The sequence below is a fragment of the Andrena cerasifolii genome, chromosome 11 (assembly GCF_050908995.1).
Source record: "Andrena cerasifolii isolate SP2316 chromosome 11, iyAndCera1_principal, whole genome shotgun sequence".
Lineage (NCBI taxonomy): Eukaryota > Metazoa > Arthropoda > Insecta > Hymenoptera > Andrenidae > Andrena > Andrena cerasifolii.
The window spans coordinates 9,996,424-10,010,845 of NC_135128.1; the positions used below are offsets into that span (position 1 = coordinate 9,996,424).

Genomic DNA, 14,422 nt, shown 5'->3' on the forward strand with positions numbered 1-14,422 from the left:
GTTCTCGCTGATTATAAGTCTGCCCTGAAGTTCCAAGGTTAAACAGGGACCAGCGGATCTGGACCATTTCAGTACGGTCAGTGTGTAGATAAAGATGGTTAGGTAGGGGTTGTGTAAGACCTAAAGTTTAAGCGTGAACCATTTATTGACCTTCTCTAAAAGAACGTGATCACACACAATGGCGCATTTAGCAAGAAAAGGTAAGTCTTGCTCGTGCTATTCTTCACCTATTACAGTAAAAAACGCGTTACTTCGAGAACCTGAAAACGAAAGCGGTACGCGAGGTTGTTCCGTTGGCCACACTGTTTGTATCGGCCATGTTTTTCGCATTCCGTTGGACTGTCACAGGGAATAGTGGAATAGAATGTGGTAATGGCGAGTGCGTCTGTTCCGCATATTTGATGTTGTGATAAAGTTGGGCGTACGCGTCCGCCTTATCAGTCGGGACAAAGTTTTTTGTTTCAAGTATGTTCACTTGATTTCGGCATATACGCTTAGTTTCTGAACGTATGTAACGAACAGTAACAGAATCAAAGTGTTTAGCGCGCTATGTCGGTGATTCATTATCGGAATATGGGAGTACCCGACAGATAATAGAAGATAATCGTATTGTACGAGAAAAAGTTACGACTTCGTACATTTAATAATTGGTGCATTTAAACCACCGTACCCGCTCGCTAATACGTCAGAATCAATATTGAGCGGGTTGGGACACCGTAAATAATCCACACGCGCTTGTAAACGTGTAATACCATAATATGAAATCGGAGCGAGCATGAAGGTGACTGTGTGTTTCGACAACGTTAGAGTGGTGGTTCCTTGTGGGGATGGAACCCTACTAGTCAAAGACTTAATGCACGAGGCTATTCTGAGGTATAAAAAGGCAACTGGGAAGAACGAGAGCACACTAACCATAAACAGCTTGTCCTCTTTGACCGGAGGTGGCCTGTTAGATCCAGATGATAGGTTATGTGATGTAGCTGATGACAGAGAGCAGATAGTTGCTCATTTTGTGAGTACAGATACTAACCATGTTGGCGGTGATGGGGCCAGTTCAGTTGGGACAAATAGCCCAGACTTTTTTCACTCGGATGGCAAGGAGCAACCTTATACAATAGACACACATTCCTCCATATCTATTAGTAGTATTAAAAGAGAAAGTACTAAAAGATTGTCAATGCACGCGTTGTCAACCAGAGAACCATGTTTAACAACATATTCTGCTCAATCCCTTCCCAGAGAATCACGTCGCAGGGAACCTCTGGGACAAGATGCCAAAGCGTCATTTGAATATGCAAATGCCAATATCGAACCTGGAGATCAAGGAGAGATTCGCGAAATTGTGATAAAGAATGAAGCGGGACCACTGGGGCTTCATGTGGTGCCATGTTATGATTTATTGGGTAACGATCAGGGCCTCAGAGTCGAAGGCATCGAGCCGAATGGCAGAATCGCCAGAGATGGGCAAATTGATTTGCACGATAAGATCATAAAAATAAATGGCCACAATCTACTGCACATACCATTCTCCAAAGTGCAAGAAATATTTAGGACCTGCATGTCTGAATCGTGTCTCCAGATTTCAGTAGTGAAGCATAAAAAACTGCGCGAAAAATCATTACATAAGAATCATGGCAATACCAGTGGGGGATCCGAAAAGACAGAAACGGATGACAATGTTAAAAGACTTCAGTGTAGCAACTACAATTTGTTGCAGACAGCTAACACTCGTAAAATCGGGCGTATGATAGAGATAGAATTAACGAAAGGGAGCAATGGCCTTGGATTCAGTGTCACTACACGTGATAACCCTGCTGGAGGCCATTGCCCTATATATATTAAGAACATATTACCAAAAGGTGCTGCAGTCGAGGATGGCAGATTGAGGCCTGGCGACAGGTTGCTCGAAGTAAATAATAAAGAGATGACAGGCAAGAGCCAAGCAGAAGTGGTCTCACTTCTCAGAAGTATTCCTCCAGGTGGGAAGGTGAGAATGGTGGTATCCCGCCAAGAAGAGATTTCTTCCAGTATTCCCGATTCCCATTCCCACGTTGCACCCGTAAACCCAGCCCCCGAAACCACCGACAATTCGAAATATTGGAGCACACAGAATACATCGCCAATAAAGAAAAACACCGAAGTTCAAGATAAAGTTAGCAGCCGTAGTTACGATAAATGTACATTTAAGTCAGTAAAATCGTCCGAAGACATTGTCCTGTCGCCGCGTAAGAATCGCATGATTCTAACGTTAGATATACCGGTGCACGATTCAGAGAAAGCTGGCTTGGGCGTCAGCGTGAAAGGGAAGACCACCAACACGGACGAAAATACTAACATGGATCTGGGGATCTTTATAAAAAGTGTCCTTCATGGGGGTGCAGCCTCTAGAGACGGGCGATTACGGACCAATGATCAATTGCTCAATGTTAACGGGGTGTCCTTATTGGGTCTATCCAATTCTGATGCAATGGAAACACTCAGAAGGGCAATGCTCAATACAAATAGTTCTGTAACAGGAGTAATTACTCTGACAATAGCCCGCAGGATATCCTCTTTCGACGGAAATGAAAAGAATCTTTCCGACAATTTGTCTTCTCACATTAAACTCGAGTCTGCCAACAGTATATACATATCCGATTCCACGAAGGCCAACGAGGGCAGGGTAAAGGAAAAGAATAACTTAAATTCACAGTCAGACATCTTGGACAATGGAGGTCTGCTATCTTGTGTGACTGCATCCCCGTGGAACCCAGTCATCGACAGACTAACGGAGCAATATAATAAAAACAGTTTGAGGAACGAAAGTTACTGCATCGCCACCAATAAGACGTGGATAGAGCCCGTCAGTAATGTAAAAAAGATTACGATAGGTCAGCGGGACGATCGCGTGGAATCAGTATTGTTAGAAGATTCTAACGAACCACCGTGCAATGAAGCTAAAAGAAGCACAGACGATAAAGACAGTCAGTATTCCGGGGATCCAACGTACGACAGCCAATTGTCCCTGGAGGAATTTAACTCTTCTTCCAATAAGTTTTCCCGCGATGCTTTGGGCAGGCAGAGTATGTCGGAGAAGCGCCATGCTGCCTTGGATGCAAAGAACACAGACACGTATAAGAGAAACAAGAAACTGCGGGAGGGACGAGAGAGCAAAACTCAAGGAGAAGCGAATCAAAAGCCGGCGAATCAATCGACGGACTCGGAGGACCAGGCCAGGCGGGGTGGCAAACAGGAGAGTTTCGAAAAGAACAAGAGTAAAGGTAGTACGGATGGGATCACGGCGAGCGATAGTAATGTAAAGCGATACGAGAAGCCCGTGGACCCTGCTCAATCAGAATACGTGTACACTATACCCGGTTGCAATAATAAATTCACTTCACCGCGTAAACATTGGCTCGTGGACGATGTACACGGCGAGATAACGAGTAGCAATAATTTTAAAGACGACCGCGAGGGTTTCCCGAACAGCCGGGGAGACGTGAAACAGGCTTCGCTAAATTCAGCTTTAGATGATCGATACAAACGTTCGCGGAAAAAAGGTGGCATCCGCTCGATGCTCCGATTAGGGAAAAATAGGAAATCGCTCAATTTCGGTGATAGTATAGAAGCTCGGCATGAATCCAGCAATTATTGCAGCGGAACGATTAATTACATCGCATAATATCGAAAATGAAAAGGATCGTATTTATAAAGTAGATACGGAATTCACGATATACATAAACGTACTTGTGCATAACGCCTAGAAACGCATATTATACACACGAATACACAATTTTAACACCCATCGCACGGTCCGCGAACATGTACTCGCGTACACATAGGTATATATTTACATGTATGATTTGTTCCAAAGTGCCTTATATCGTTGCAAAAAAAGTATAATTAATTCTGTATATACTTATATAATTTTTGTACTCGACTTCAATTCGTACCGGTCATGTATCTATTTTTAAAATAAATGAAACGTGCACGCAATTGATCCAATGTGTATGTTGAATCACCAGCAGCTCCCAAACGGGAACTATTCCGTTGTTACCAATACGTTTAGCTTCCCGAAAAAGTATTCTTAAGGATTTTCCTAAGTTCGACTGATGGCCGTACATTCTGATTTACACAGAATTTGCGTAGTAACATCCGATACAAACAGTGTGCAATGGAGCCGGAAACTATCACGGTAGGTTCATTAATGGAGTGGGTGATGCATAAACTTGCTCTCTTTAGATCTAGTGCACACGTTTCTTTTGTTTCAGCATTTCAGTTAACGCCGACCGAGTTACTGTACCAGCAAAAACGTTACAGAGGCAAAATAAATCTTAAAAAACCGAAAATCTTTTATACGAAAGCGGTGGTAAATGAACTTTTAAAGCCATTCTACATCGATCCCAACAAGGACAAAACTTTGGACGAACTATGTACAAACGCACTTTTTGTTGAAAGTAAAAATGAACTTAGTCCTTACGATAAGATTCTAAAGAAAGAACTGTGCAATTGGATTGAGAATTCGAAAATGGTTGCGCTTATACACGTAAACAGCATAACCGAAGAAGATAAATTCGAAGTTAGAGTACCTCTAAAAAGAGCGAATATGTATTATAAGTTTTATTCGCCTCACATTGTCCGTGCAGCGTTGGAGAATTCACCATATCAAGCGCTTGACCCGTTAATTAGTAAATTTACTGCATTTGTCTTCAGTCCTGATATAAATGTGACCGCTTTAGAGAAAATTCTCAAAAAATGCAAACAAATGTACACAATGGGTAAGTAGCCTTTGAGAAATATTTCGCGACAAATATGCTAATTCATTCTTTCTGTTTAGGGGGAGTATTGGATGGACACGTTTTGGTTTACGATGATTTCCTAAAATACGGAAAAATGGACATTACAACGGCACATTTGGGTTTGGTTCAAGCGTTACAGAATGCTGGTGGCGTTACCTTGAATCGGCAGCTCACGCATCATCAAGCTACGCTGGTGTCTCGTTTACAACAGATCGGTACAAATGAGAAGACGACTGACGAGGATAAAAAACCGGTGCCTGTGTAATTGCGAAGCTACCTGTATCAATAATTTATTATACATTCATGTTTCACACGAAGCTTTATGTAAATAGTACAATTTATTTTCCCATGTCCTTTGTTATGATAGAAAACAAGAATAACCGTTAGAAACCGCGGTGCGCGCCTTTCTTTATTGCATTACTTTCAATTCCGCGAAGGACGGTTCCGCGATAAGGTTAATCATTGAGCAAGCAGCGTTTAACGTATACGTGTAAACTTATCAGTTTTATCAGTTATCGAACTCGTTATTAAAACGAACATCAAAGACGCTTGACGCTGTGACCGATGGTCGAGCATGTCACTGACGACGTACAAAAATTTCGTTGGTACACCTTTCTTCCATTGTGTACAATGTACATTGTTCTCCGTCGTTGCAGTAATTGTACCTTTTGATGGTTCTCCTCAGTGACAGTAATTGCAACGAGGATGACACTTGACTCCATTTTCGCCGCATCTGCAGCCTCCAGATGTGTCCCCCTTTCCCTGTGAGAGCGGAAAAGAACGATCAATAGAGAAGTAAAATAATCAACTTGTAAACGTTACCAATTTAATTCTACAGATATGTCAATCTATCGGTTACTCACTCCTGGGCCCCAACGCGGGCCCCTTGTTACCCAGCATATCTCGGTTTTGCACATTGAACAACGCAACCAGTCGCAACCCCATTTTTTCATGAGCACAACTGCACATGTCGGGCAAGCAAGTGCTTCGCCTCTGTCCACCATGTCTTCGAGCATCGCTGCTGTTCTTCTCGATTCCTGATCCGTTTCTTTCGACAATCTCAATTCCTGTTGGTACTGTTTACAGTTTTTGCCAGCGTGTACGACCTAAGACGTGGAAGTTAGGTACAGTTTGTATCAACCTGTAATAGTGCAAAATGATGTTTATGTTTTTTTTTCTGACCTGGCAAGTGAGACAATTATTGGCGCCACACACGGGGCAGAGGAAATTATTCACGTCATCGTCATAGATGCACCAACCAGGGCAATCTGGAGTTTTGCAGTGAAACGCATTGTTCCCAGCATTGTTCTCTGCTTGAGCAATCGACTTCGCAAGATACTGTTGGTAGACCTCTGGCTCGACAAGCTGAATACAAACGCGAGTTGTTACATTTCGACAATTATGTAACAAATTTTACTATTGAACTTACGGCTTTGATCTCACGTTCTTGCAGAGTCGATTCGCAAGTGTACTCTGAATCTCTGTAAGGGCATTTCACTTCAGCATCTTCGCAGTATCTAATCGTATTAGCAATACATGACCTGAAGAGAATTGTCAAATGTAGTCGACTAAGTGGATGTAGCAGTTTAAAATTCTCTTCAATTCTTCATACCTGCAAAACATGTGTAAACAATCCCTTAATATCACGCCTTCGCGTGGACCGTATGTAACGAAGCATACGGGACACTCAATTGGCTCTGAATTCGGTATAACATCACAATTTTCCAAAGAAATTAGCTCCTCGTATCGTTCCATCTTGACCTCCTCTGGTGTGCTACTTTCCTCTGTCTCCTGCTCACATCGTGCCGTGAATGAAAACGCATATCAAGAAAATTACTGATACAACACTCGGCAAACGAAACGGGCGTATGTCGCAACCAGGGATAGCAGCAGAAGTGAATTGGGAAAAGGTACTACGGGCAGATCGATTACAAAGAGACATCAACTTCAACCACTCTGGTACCTGAGGTTCCTCGACTATTTCACGATCTTCTTGCACCGGCTGCAGTACCTCTGTAGATGAAATGGCTTCATCATTTATCACAGTTGCCAGCTCCTCTGCACTGCTAGGCTTGTCGACTTGTATCACATTTTTTGGTTTCAATTCTGCAATCCAAAAAAAAAAGCATTAAGTACAAGATAACGCTTCTTTGGGACTTGATTCGTTTCATTTACCTGGCGCGACGAGGTACAAAAATATCGGGGACCCATTCACCGCCTGCAACTCGTTGAGGGTCGCTCCATCGCGATCGGCCAGGTTCTTACCTACTATCCATCGTTGCACGTTCGTCGGAATTTCAAATTCCACGTGTATCTTTGCCTTCAGCTCCGCTACTGTCATCCTACTCGGCAGCTGTTATTATATCTCGGCTTAGTAAAGCATCTAATATGATCATGGTGGATAGCAAGCGGGTGCCTTGATTTGAGTGGCTACCGCTATTTACCTGAAGCGGTATGGGCCCCTGGTGAGCGAGCTTGTCCTCAATGTACATATTGACTTTAATCAGCTGATCTTTGAGACGAGCCGATCGCTGTCGAATCACGGAACAGTGGATCTTCAGCCGAGCCAGCTCCTTCGCCAAACCCGCTGCTTGCTGATGATGGCCAGACGCAATTGCCGCTTCTAACTTTCTGAGTAATCGGTTAATGGCGAGCGTGTTCATGTTCTTCTCCGTCGCATTGTCCTCTGCAACAAACGAGACCAGTAACGTTAGCATAGTAACAGGGAAAAACGACTGACACCGCGCATAACAAATTTAGCCGCGTGATTCAGCCAGACAACCGTACAACTCATCACCACCGTTTAATTGATATTCCGCGTTACCTTCTTCGCTAGCCTCGAAGGCGTCCTCCTTCACGTTTAATTTTTGTTCGACTACTGGCGACGGATTCGATACGACATCGGTGTCAGGAACTTTTTTAACTTCGTTAGGTCGCGCGGAGCTAGTGCGTGGCTTCGGTGAAGGAGGGACATGAGCGTTCGCATAAAGCGACTGCTCCATCACATTGGCATAAGTGTTCTCGGCGTAAGCAGTTCTGGTTGTTTTCGTGGCTTCGATCTCGGCGAAATCGCGTGGCCGTATCAGCTGGAAGGTATTTTTCACTAGCCCTGAACCAGCCAGCTTTCTCCCAGATGTTTTGTACACCACGTTTTCCTGTTTCCATCCTGACGTGGAGGGCTGATCGGCGGGCCTAACAGGTTGACTCAATCTCCGTATGTTTCCGCTAGTCTGCACCGAGCACGACACCTTCTGCTTGTCCGCATCGTAATCGCTCTGCAGTGCAATATTCTCGACTTTCGTCACGGCGGATACAAAGTACGTTGTTTTGTTCGGTGCGGCGGGCACCTCTCTCTCCTTAGCGACTTTCTTCGCTGCGTCGGTGTTACGTGTCGCAATTTTCCCGGGCTTGGAATGCTTTGGTAACGAGTGTTTCATTTCCTTCAGCATCTCTTTTAAATCCGTAGTAATTGGATCCTCGATGGTATTCAGTATCGGTGACCTCGTCTTGCCCGATTTTGTGCTCGCGTTCGGATCGGTCGTAGGAGAGGCATCCTCGATGGGTATCGATTTTTCCGGCGTCTGCACGGTCGTCTTTGTCTTAGCGTCCTTCTCCGCCTCTACCAGGATATCGAGCACCTTAGTTACCTTACTTGATATTCCAGCTTCCTCCTCGTGAACTTTACTTCTCTGATTAGTGGCTGCGGCGCTCGTACGGGCTGCGCGGCGATCGATGAATTTGAACTCCTTCATACGTAGTTGCTTATCGATCTCGTCGAAGATATCGGAGAACTCTTTCTGCACACCTTCCAAATGGTGCTTATCCGTCTTCCTTGCCTCCTCGAAGATGCTTGACGCGTGTCCCTTGTTCACCGCAGAGGCACGTCCGCGAGGAAACAAGTATCCCCTGGTATCTTCGTTTCTTGGCTTTGTCTCCCGTTCCTTCCTTTCGCCGGCGACTTCCTGCCTTGATCTAATTCTTTCCTCCATTACAGCCGCTGCGGTATCCTTCTGAGGAATAGTCGGGTCGTTCATTCGATTTGCAGCCAGTTGGCTCTGCAGGAACGATATTCTACTGGATGTCTCCGTGGCGAGTCGATCGTTCTGTTCCTTAGCCGTAGCGGCCTTGCTCCCTGCAAGCTTCGCGCCCGTATCCGCATTCTCGATCTTGTCCTTCGCCTTTTGTTGCGGCGGGAAATACCTGGATATGTCTTTCTCGACGTGGCCACTGTGCCCGGCGACGGATTGAGCCGAAAATCTCGGCTGCTCCTTCCAGTCGGCGGCGTGCTCGAAGGCCCTCGCATTCCTCACGACGTCCCGTTCGAATTTAGACGCTTGCTGATCCCTGCCGCTTTTCGCGAAGAAGTTGGCATTGACCGTGACTTTCGTGATGTTGCTGATAGCATTGAACTTGGAGATCAAGGCCCGCGTGCCCCTCCTGGGAGACGAATTCTCCATCGCGGACGTGACAATGTCCTGAACGAGCTCCTCGTTCATCTCGTTCCTTTTCTCGAACGCGTCGACGAATCGCGAGGACTTGAGCAACATGGAGGCTCTGGCGCGCGCTTGTTCCTCTTGAACGATAGCCGCTGCCTCCTTATCGAGCTCGCTGATGTTCGTCAAGATCGACAGGCCCGACTTTCGCTTCGCCTCCCTCTTCCTGTCTTCCGTCTGCCCGCTACGATGGAAGAAGTTCAATCTGGACAAAGAGGTGTCCACGGAGTAACTCGCGGAAGCAGCCATGTTCGAAGCAGCGGACTCTTCTTTTATTTCGACCGACGAGGTTGTAGGCCCCCGGAGAACATCGCCCCTCCTGGACGGCCCGGAATCCCGGGAATGTTCGAAGACGCTCCGTTTGTACCAAGGTCGTGGCATGGCTGCGCTTAAGGTTCCAATGCCAGGGACGGTGGTGGGAATATCCTGAAGAATGGCACTGTCGGACGAGCCAGCACTTTCTTTCGCGATCTTCTCTTTCGTGGTCTGCTTAGTCTCCTTTTTCGACAGCAGGACGCCCCTTTGGAGAACCAACGTGTCGTTACTGATCGTCTGCGAGTCCTCACTATCTCGTCGCGATTCTACGTCCATCCCGCCATCGGTGACCAGTGTTTCTCGCTTCTCCGCGAACGTGTCACCATTGACGATCTTCTCAGGGGGTTTTGGCGCGCGTCGCTTTCGCCTGCTACTGTTCTTAGGTGTTTCGCGTACATCTGCCTCCGCTGTTTTGCTCAGAGTCGCGGGAGGATTTGGCGCGCGTCTCTTCCCCTTCACGTGCACCCTTCTGCGGGCGGAACCTACGTTGCAGCTGGCCCTTCTATCGTCGTGCCTCCTCAGGGAGCCCAACAGTCGTCTCTCGGGGAACGGTAGATTCCCACAAGAATTGAACGTAGCTGACGGCTGCAACGAGTACCGCGCGGTTATGTCTCTTCTGTGAGAGTGAGCGTTGGCGGGCAACGTGCAGGAAACATCCGCCACGTCGTTTTCTTTGTTGCCAACCTTCGATGCCCCAGCCGCGAAGGGTCCAACTTCGGCCGCTTGCCCGAGGATGTCTAACTCTAATCCGTCACATCTGCCCAGGGTGCCGGTGTGGAAGGCGAAGCTACGCACGGTGGTGGTGCTGTAGAAGGTGTCTACGCTCTCGACACTGGACGAGACACTGGGTTGCCGTCCGTCATTCTCGCGGAACTTGTCGATCGTCTTCCGTCGCTTTTCCACGGTAGAGTCGCGATTGCCGGACCGTTTGAACCACTTGAACAGGGAGAATCTCGCGTTACCACGTCCCTCGTGCGCCTCGCGGAATGCGTGGTCTACGGCCGCTTCCGTCGCGACCACGTCCGTCGCTCTTCCTTCCCGGTCGCTGATCCGTACGCCATTGGGGAACGTGTTCGCCTCGATGCTGCATGCGGCCCGCTGTACCATTCTTACTCACCGCATATCCCTCTCGCAGCCCAGCTCCACCCCACCTCATCCACGGCTCTGCATAGTTCTTTATTTAGATTCACTCGAATCTGTGGTTTTAACTTCCTTCCAGTTCGCCTGTAGGTGAACCTCGAACTCGTGGAACATTCGAAGAATCTTGCGGTGTATTCATCCGCCGGGCACCCGGCCGCGCTCTCCGCGCCTAGTTTCACTTCGTTTCCTCGCCTCCTACACCTCTATCCACACCTGTCTAGCTTCGCCGTGGCTCTAGTTTCGCGATGTTTAGGCGCATCCACCACGCCAGACGGGAAATTCACCACGCAACGACGGCTGCCAGGCACGGGCGCAAACTTCTGCGGAACATCGTCTTCCGATCGAGTTACGCGCTCTCCTCTTCCCGCCTGTGATGTGTGCCTGCGTGTGTTTGTACGTGCGAAGAATGTATCACAGAACGGTAAATCGACTGACGAATTTTCGCTGTTAAACCGACGGGGATGCTACCAAACGCGCGACAAAGATACTCTCCGGTTCACTATTAATAGAAGCGCCTTCTCCTGCCGTTGGTTATTTTCAAGTCCACTCTGCTCTGCTGTCTGCGCGCCGCTGTCCGAAATCAAAACAGAGAAATACGGGCTCACGCGCGCCATTTTCAATCACGAGCGTCCGTGTTCCCTTAAGGAATATTCGTATCACTGGACTGATCAGTTATGTCCAGACGTATCGTTTGAAACTTCTATTTCTCGGGTAGAAGAGCTGAAGAAAAATGGGTAACAATGTAGTACAGGTGTGCACTTGGTGTTCTTTTTAGTTCTCGAAGATATGGAAAATTATCTAAATAAACGACAATTTGAAGTTTTCAAGTTGTAACTGGGTTACGTCAGCCAGTTTTATTTATTAATGGAATGCGAGATACATTGCAATATAAATTAGGGTTGACGCGAATATTTAATAGACCATGGCCGGGATTTACGTCCAAACAGCTTAAACCGTCCGATTTACATCGTTGTGGAGATTTGTACCGCAGTATGTGAAACACCGCTCGCCCACGGTATTATTTTGGGATTTGACTAATCCCGTGAGAGGGCATGGACCAGCGAAGTGATGACCAGCATCTCGTGTCGAGTTAGACTGTATGCCACCAGCGGACATTTATTCCGCTAGTGAATCAGTGGTCGTTTTGTCATTTAAAGAATCTTCAAAATTCGATGCTCCACGGTTAAGGTGTCAAACTAGGCGCAACGAGCTCCCTGCCTGTTTATCAGGCAGCTGCAGTCTAGCTAGATGTTACGTAAAAATAAGCAAATCACGCGGCTTTCCCGATGATATTTTCTATTGCAACTTCTAAAAATAAACGAAACTTCCGACTCGATTTTCGCGCGCTGCACGATCCCCGCTCTAAATAAACCTCTGCTTTGAGCCGTTCTTGCTGCCTGCTCGGACGAGGGATAGAATACACTCAACGTCCTATGGGAGTTCATGTCACACAAAATAAAGAACAAAACTTTACAAACGAGATTCTGATCTTGTTAAGATTTATAATCTCCCTATCTCCTTGAAGATTAGTAATAAGAAACACATGTAGTTTGATATTTAGGGTGGGTACAAATGGCCCCGCATCCGCTAGGTAAGAATTAAAGGGCATTTTCGTTTTAAACGAAAGAAGCTGATCATCCTTAGCTCATAAATTTACATTCCTTGTTGCTAGTAGGCCTAGATCGCAGACATAGATCGCTCGTATTCATAATATTGGCGAGTGACGTCGACGTTTCCAGCGGAAAGTAAATTTCAGTGGAAGGAGTTGGCTGAACCCCACCCCGGGCTGCGCTCTCTGTGTCACGAGGTTGTTATTCGTTTGACGAACTTCGTAGTGATAAGATGTGCCTAGAGTCCCGCGCATATTAAGTGCCCGACCTTGCCTATTGACATTGAAACATGCTACATTGAAATTACTGCTACCGTTTACTCTCTATTCCTGTTTCAGTCGAATATATATTCGGGTCCCATTACAAGTTAATTTGATATTATACCTCTAAAAGTAGACTTTATCGTCAGTGATGGAATCAGTACATCAGCAGAAGTCGAATATTGAACGGAAGACGAAAATTGAAAGGTGTAAGTACTGCATTTCATTCAATCATCCTCAAACCAGACTTTGCAGTTCGAGATTTCAGAATCTGAAATTTGAAATTACAAAAAGATTAGAAAAATATTTAAGAAAGTCCAGATTTTTTCGAGTACTTACGATTTAAATCTGTGATGCCCGAGTAATTCTCAGCGTTGTCTACTTCGTTTTTTACTGTCTATTAATATTGCATTGTCATCTTAGATCGCAATCAACTTGTTCCGCTTCGGCTCCGCTTCTTCGATCGTTTGTCTTCGCGGGACGGCGATTAGCCACGCGAACGACGAATCCCGCCCACTAATAATAACGCGCCTTCTCTCGCCGTGTGTACTCGCCATTAACGAAATCTTTCGTGATAACGCGGTTTCTCCGGGAGCGGACCGTGCCTGTTTGGAAATTAACCGAGCGAGCATTTTTAATTACATTTATGCTGGGAAGAAAGCCGCCAGACTCCAGCTGCGCCGCCTAAGTACGCCTGTTCAAGAGTTCACTGGCAGGTATCTCGAAAGTCAAAGCGGTCTTCTTGTAAACGCAACGCGCGTGCCACGCGACTCTGCTCGCGTGGTGCACGCGCGCGCGTGTAAATTTACCCTGGCTCGCATAAGCGGCAATGACTGCACAATGCCGTGTAGATCACTGGCAAAGGGAGACACGAAAAGGGACGACATCCTGAAAGAAGCACCGGGCCTTTCTATATCCCCGCGTTTAACTACGAGGCACAACGTTTAAAGCCGTTATACGTTCTCACCCTGTTAGAGGCTTTCATTCAAACGAACCGCGCTTTTTCCCCGCGCCTTCAAAGAGGACCACCGTTAACGTGGTCACATTTCGGGCACCCAAGCGCGGACCCACTCGCTCCTCCACAGAGTCAATAAGCCCCACCTGCCAAGAAACATGACTTCTTTTCTAAACACTTGCCCGGAAGTGTACGATTATAGAATTCATTATACAATTATCGACAGTGCAGTTAGTTCATGCGGTTAATGGTTTAATTAAGGGGAGTTTACGGTGTAAAAATTGGTTTTCTTTTTATTTCTTTTCGAATGTTCAAACTTTTAAGAATAGACGTTTAAAAGGATTTTTTGAAATTCGAAAAATTCATGAAGTTATAGGTATTTGAGTAGCGGCGAATGCATGGGTAAGACCCAACCACTCGGCGCTCGCGTAAAACTTTAATCGCGTTTTTTTTTCGAAACTGTGTACTTCCAATCGGTGGGAAAAATATCTCGAAAAGTTATTATCCGATTTGATTGAAACTTTTTTATTTTGGAGAATACACTTCTGTGCAATGGAGGAACCTGTAACATATTTAAAATTGGAAAATTTGTATTTTTTAAAGGTGTTGAAAGAACGAAAAGTATAGAGAAAAAGTGATTTCACATTTCAAGTGTAGGTATCTTGTCAAAACGTGTATTTTTGGGACATCTTTAAAGCTGTATTCACTAGAGAATTTCATGTCTTTTAATAATCTTCCATTGTTCCTTATTTAAGAGCAATGGTTTAGGTGCTACAAGTCTCACCATTTTGGATGAATTTTTCGACGCCCCCACTTCAACGAATCCCCAGCGCCATTTGCAATGATTAATTACAGAAGAAAAATATATTTC

General features: G+C 46.0%; 3 protein-coding genes across 3 annotated transcripts; 2 read left to right on the forward strand and 1 right to left on the reverse strand.

The window, feature by feature from the left end:
• Positions 1-41: 41 nt before the first annotated feature.
• Positions 42-5,095, forward strand: LOC143374924 (large ribosomal subunit protein uL10m-like). Its single transcript, XM_076823477.1, has 3 exons — positions 42-200; positions 4,251-4,757; positions 4,817-5,095. Exons 1-3 carry the CDS (start codon positions 179-181, stop codon positions 5,041-5,043), a joined length of 756 nt encoding a protein of 251 aa, XP_076679592.1. The 5' UTR covers positions 42-178; the 3' UTR covers positions 5,044-5,095.
• LOC143374922 (partitioning defective 3 homolog) lies at positions 278-3,979 on the forward strand. Its single transcript, XM_076823474.1, has one exon. The coding sequence runs from the start codon at positions 776-778 to the stop codon at positions 3,659-3,661; it is 2,886 nt and encodes a 961-aa protein (XP_076679589.1). The 5' UTR covers positions 278-775; the 3' UTR covers positions 3,662-3,979.
• Positions 3,664-11,571, reverse strand: LOC143374921 (uncharacterized). The gene is made up of 9 exons (XM_076823473.1): positions 7,603-11,571; positions 7,223-7,464; positions 6,954-7,131; positions 6,742-6,884; positions 6,391-6,569; positions 6,208-6,319; positions 5,961-6,143; positions 5,642-5,884; positions 3,664-5,540 (listed from the first exon to the last, which is right to left on the reverse strand). The coding sequence occupies exons 1-9, from the start codon at positions 10,691-10,693 to the stop codon at positions 5,460-5,462; spliced, it is 4,452 nt and encodes a 1,483-aa protein (XP_076679588.1). The 5' UTR covers positions 10,694-11,571; the 3' UTR covers positions 3,664-5,459.
• Between the last annotated feature and the right edge of the window lie 2,851 nt (positions 11,572-14,422).

What these genes read in the sequence shown, in the direction of transcription:
- LOC143374924 (XM_076823477.1), top strand. Translation starts at nt 179, where the DNA reads ATGGCGCATTTAGCAAGAAAAG. An exon ending in GGCGCATTTAGCAAGAAAAG is followed by an intron (nt 201 to 4,250) that starts GTAAGTCTTGCT and finishes CTTTTGTTTCAG; the next exon opens with CATTTCAGTTAACGCCGACC. An exon ending in CAAACAAATGTACACAATGG is followed by an intron (nt 4,758 to 4,816) that starts GTAAGTAGCCTT and finishes CTTTCTGTTTAG; the next exon opens with GGGGAGTATTGGATGGACAC.
- LOC143374922 (XM_076823474.1), top strand. Translation starts at nt 776, where the DNA reads ATGAAGGTGACTGTGTGTTTCGACAACGTTAGAGTGGTGGTTCCTTGT.
- LOC143374921 (XM_076823473.1), bottom strand. Translation starts at nt 10,693, where the DNA reads ATGGTACAGCGGGCCGCATGCAGCATCGAGGCGAACACGTTCCCCAAT. An exon ending in TTTGTACCTCGTCGCGCCAG is followed by an intron (nt 6,885 to 6,953) that starts GTAAATGAAACG and finishes TTTGGATTGCAG; the next exon opens with AATTGAAACCAAAAAATGTG. An exon ending in ATAATTGTCTCACTTGCCAG is followed by an intron (nt 5,885 to 5,960) that starts GTCAGAAAAAAA and finishes TCCACGTCTTAG; the next exon opens with GTCGTACACGCTGGCAAAAA.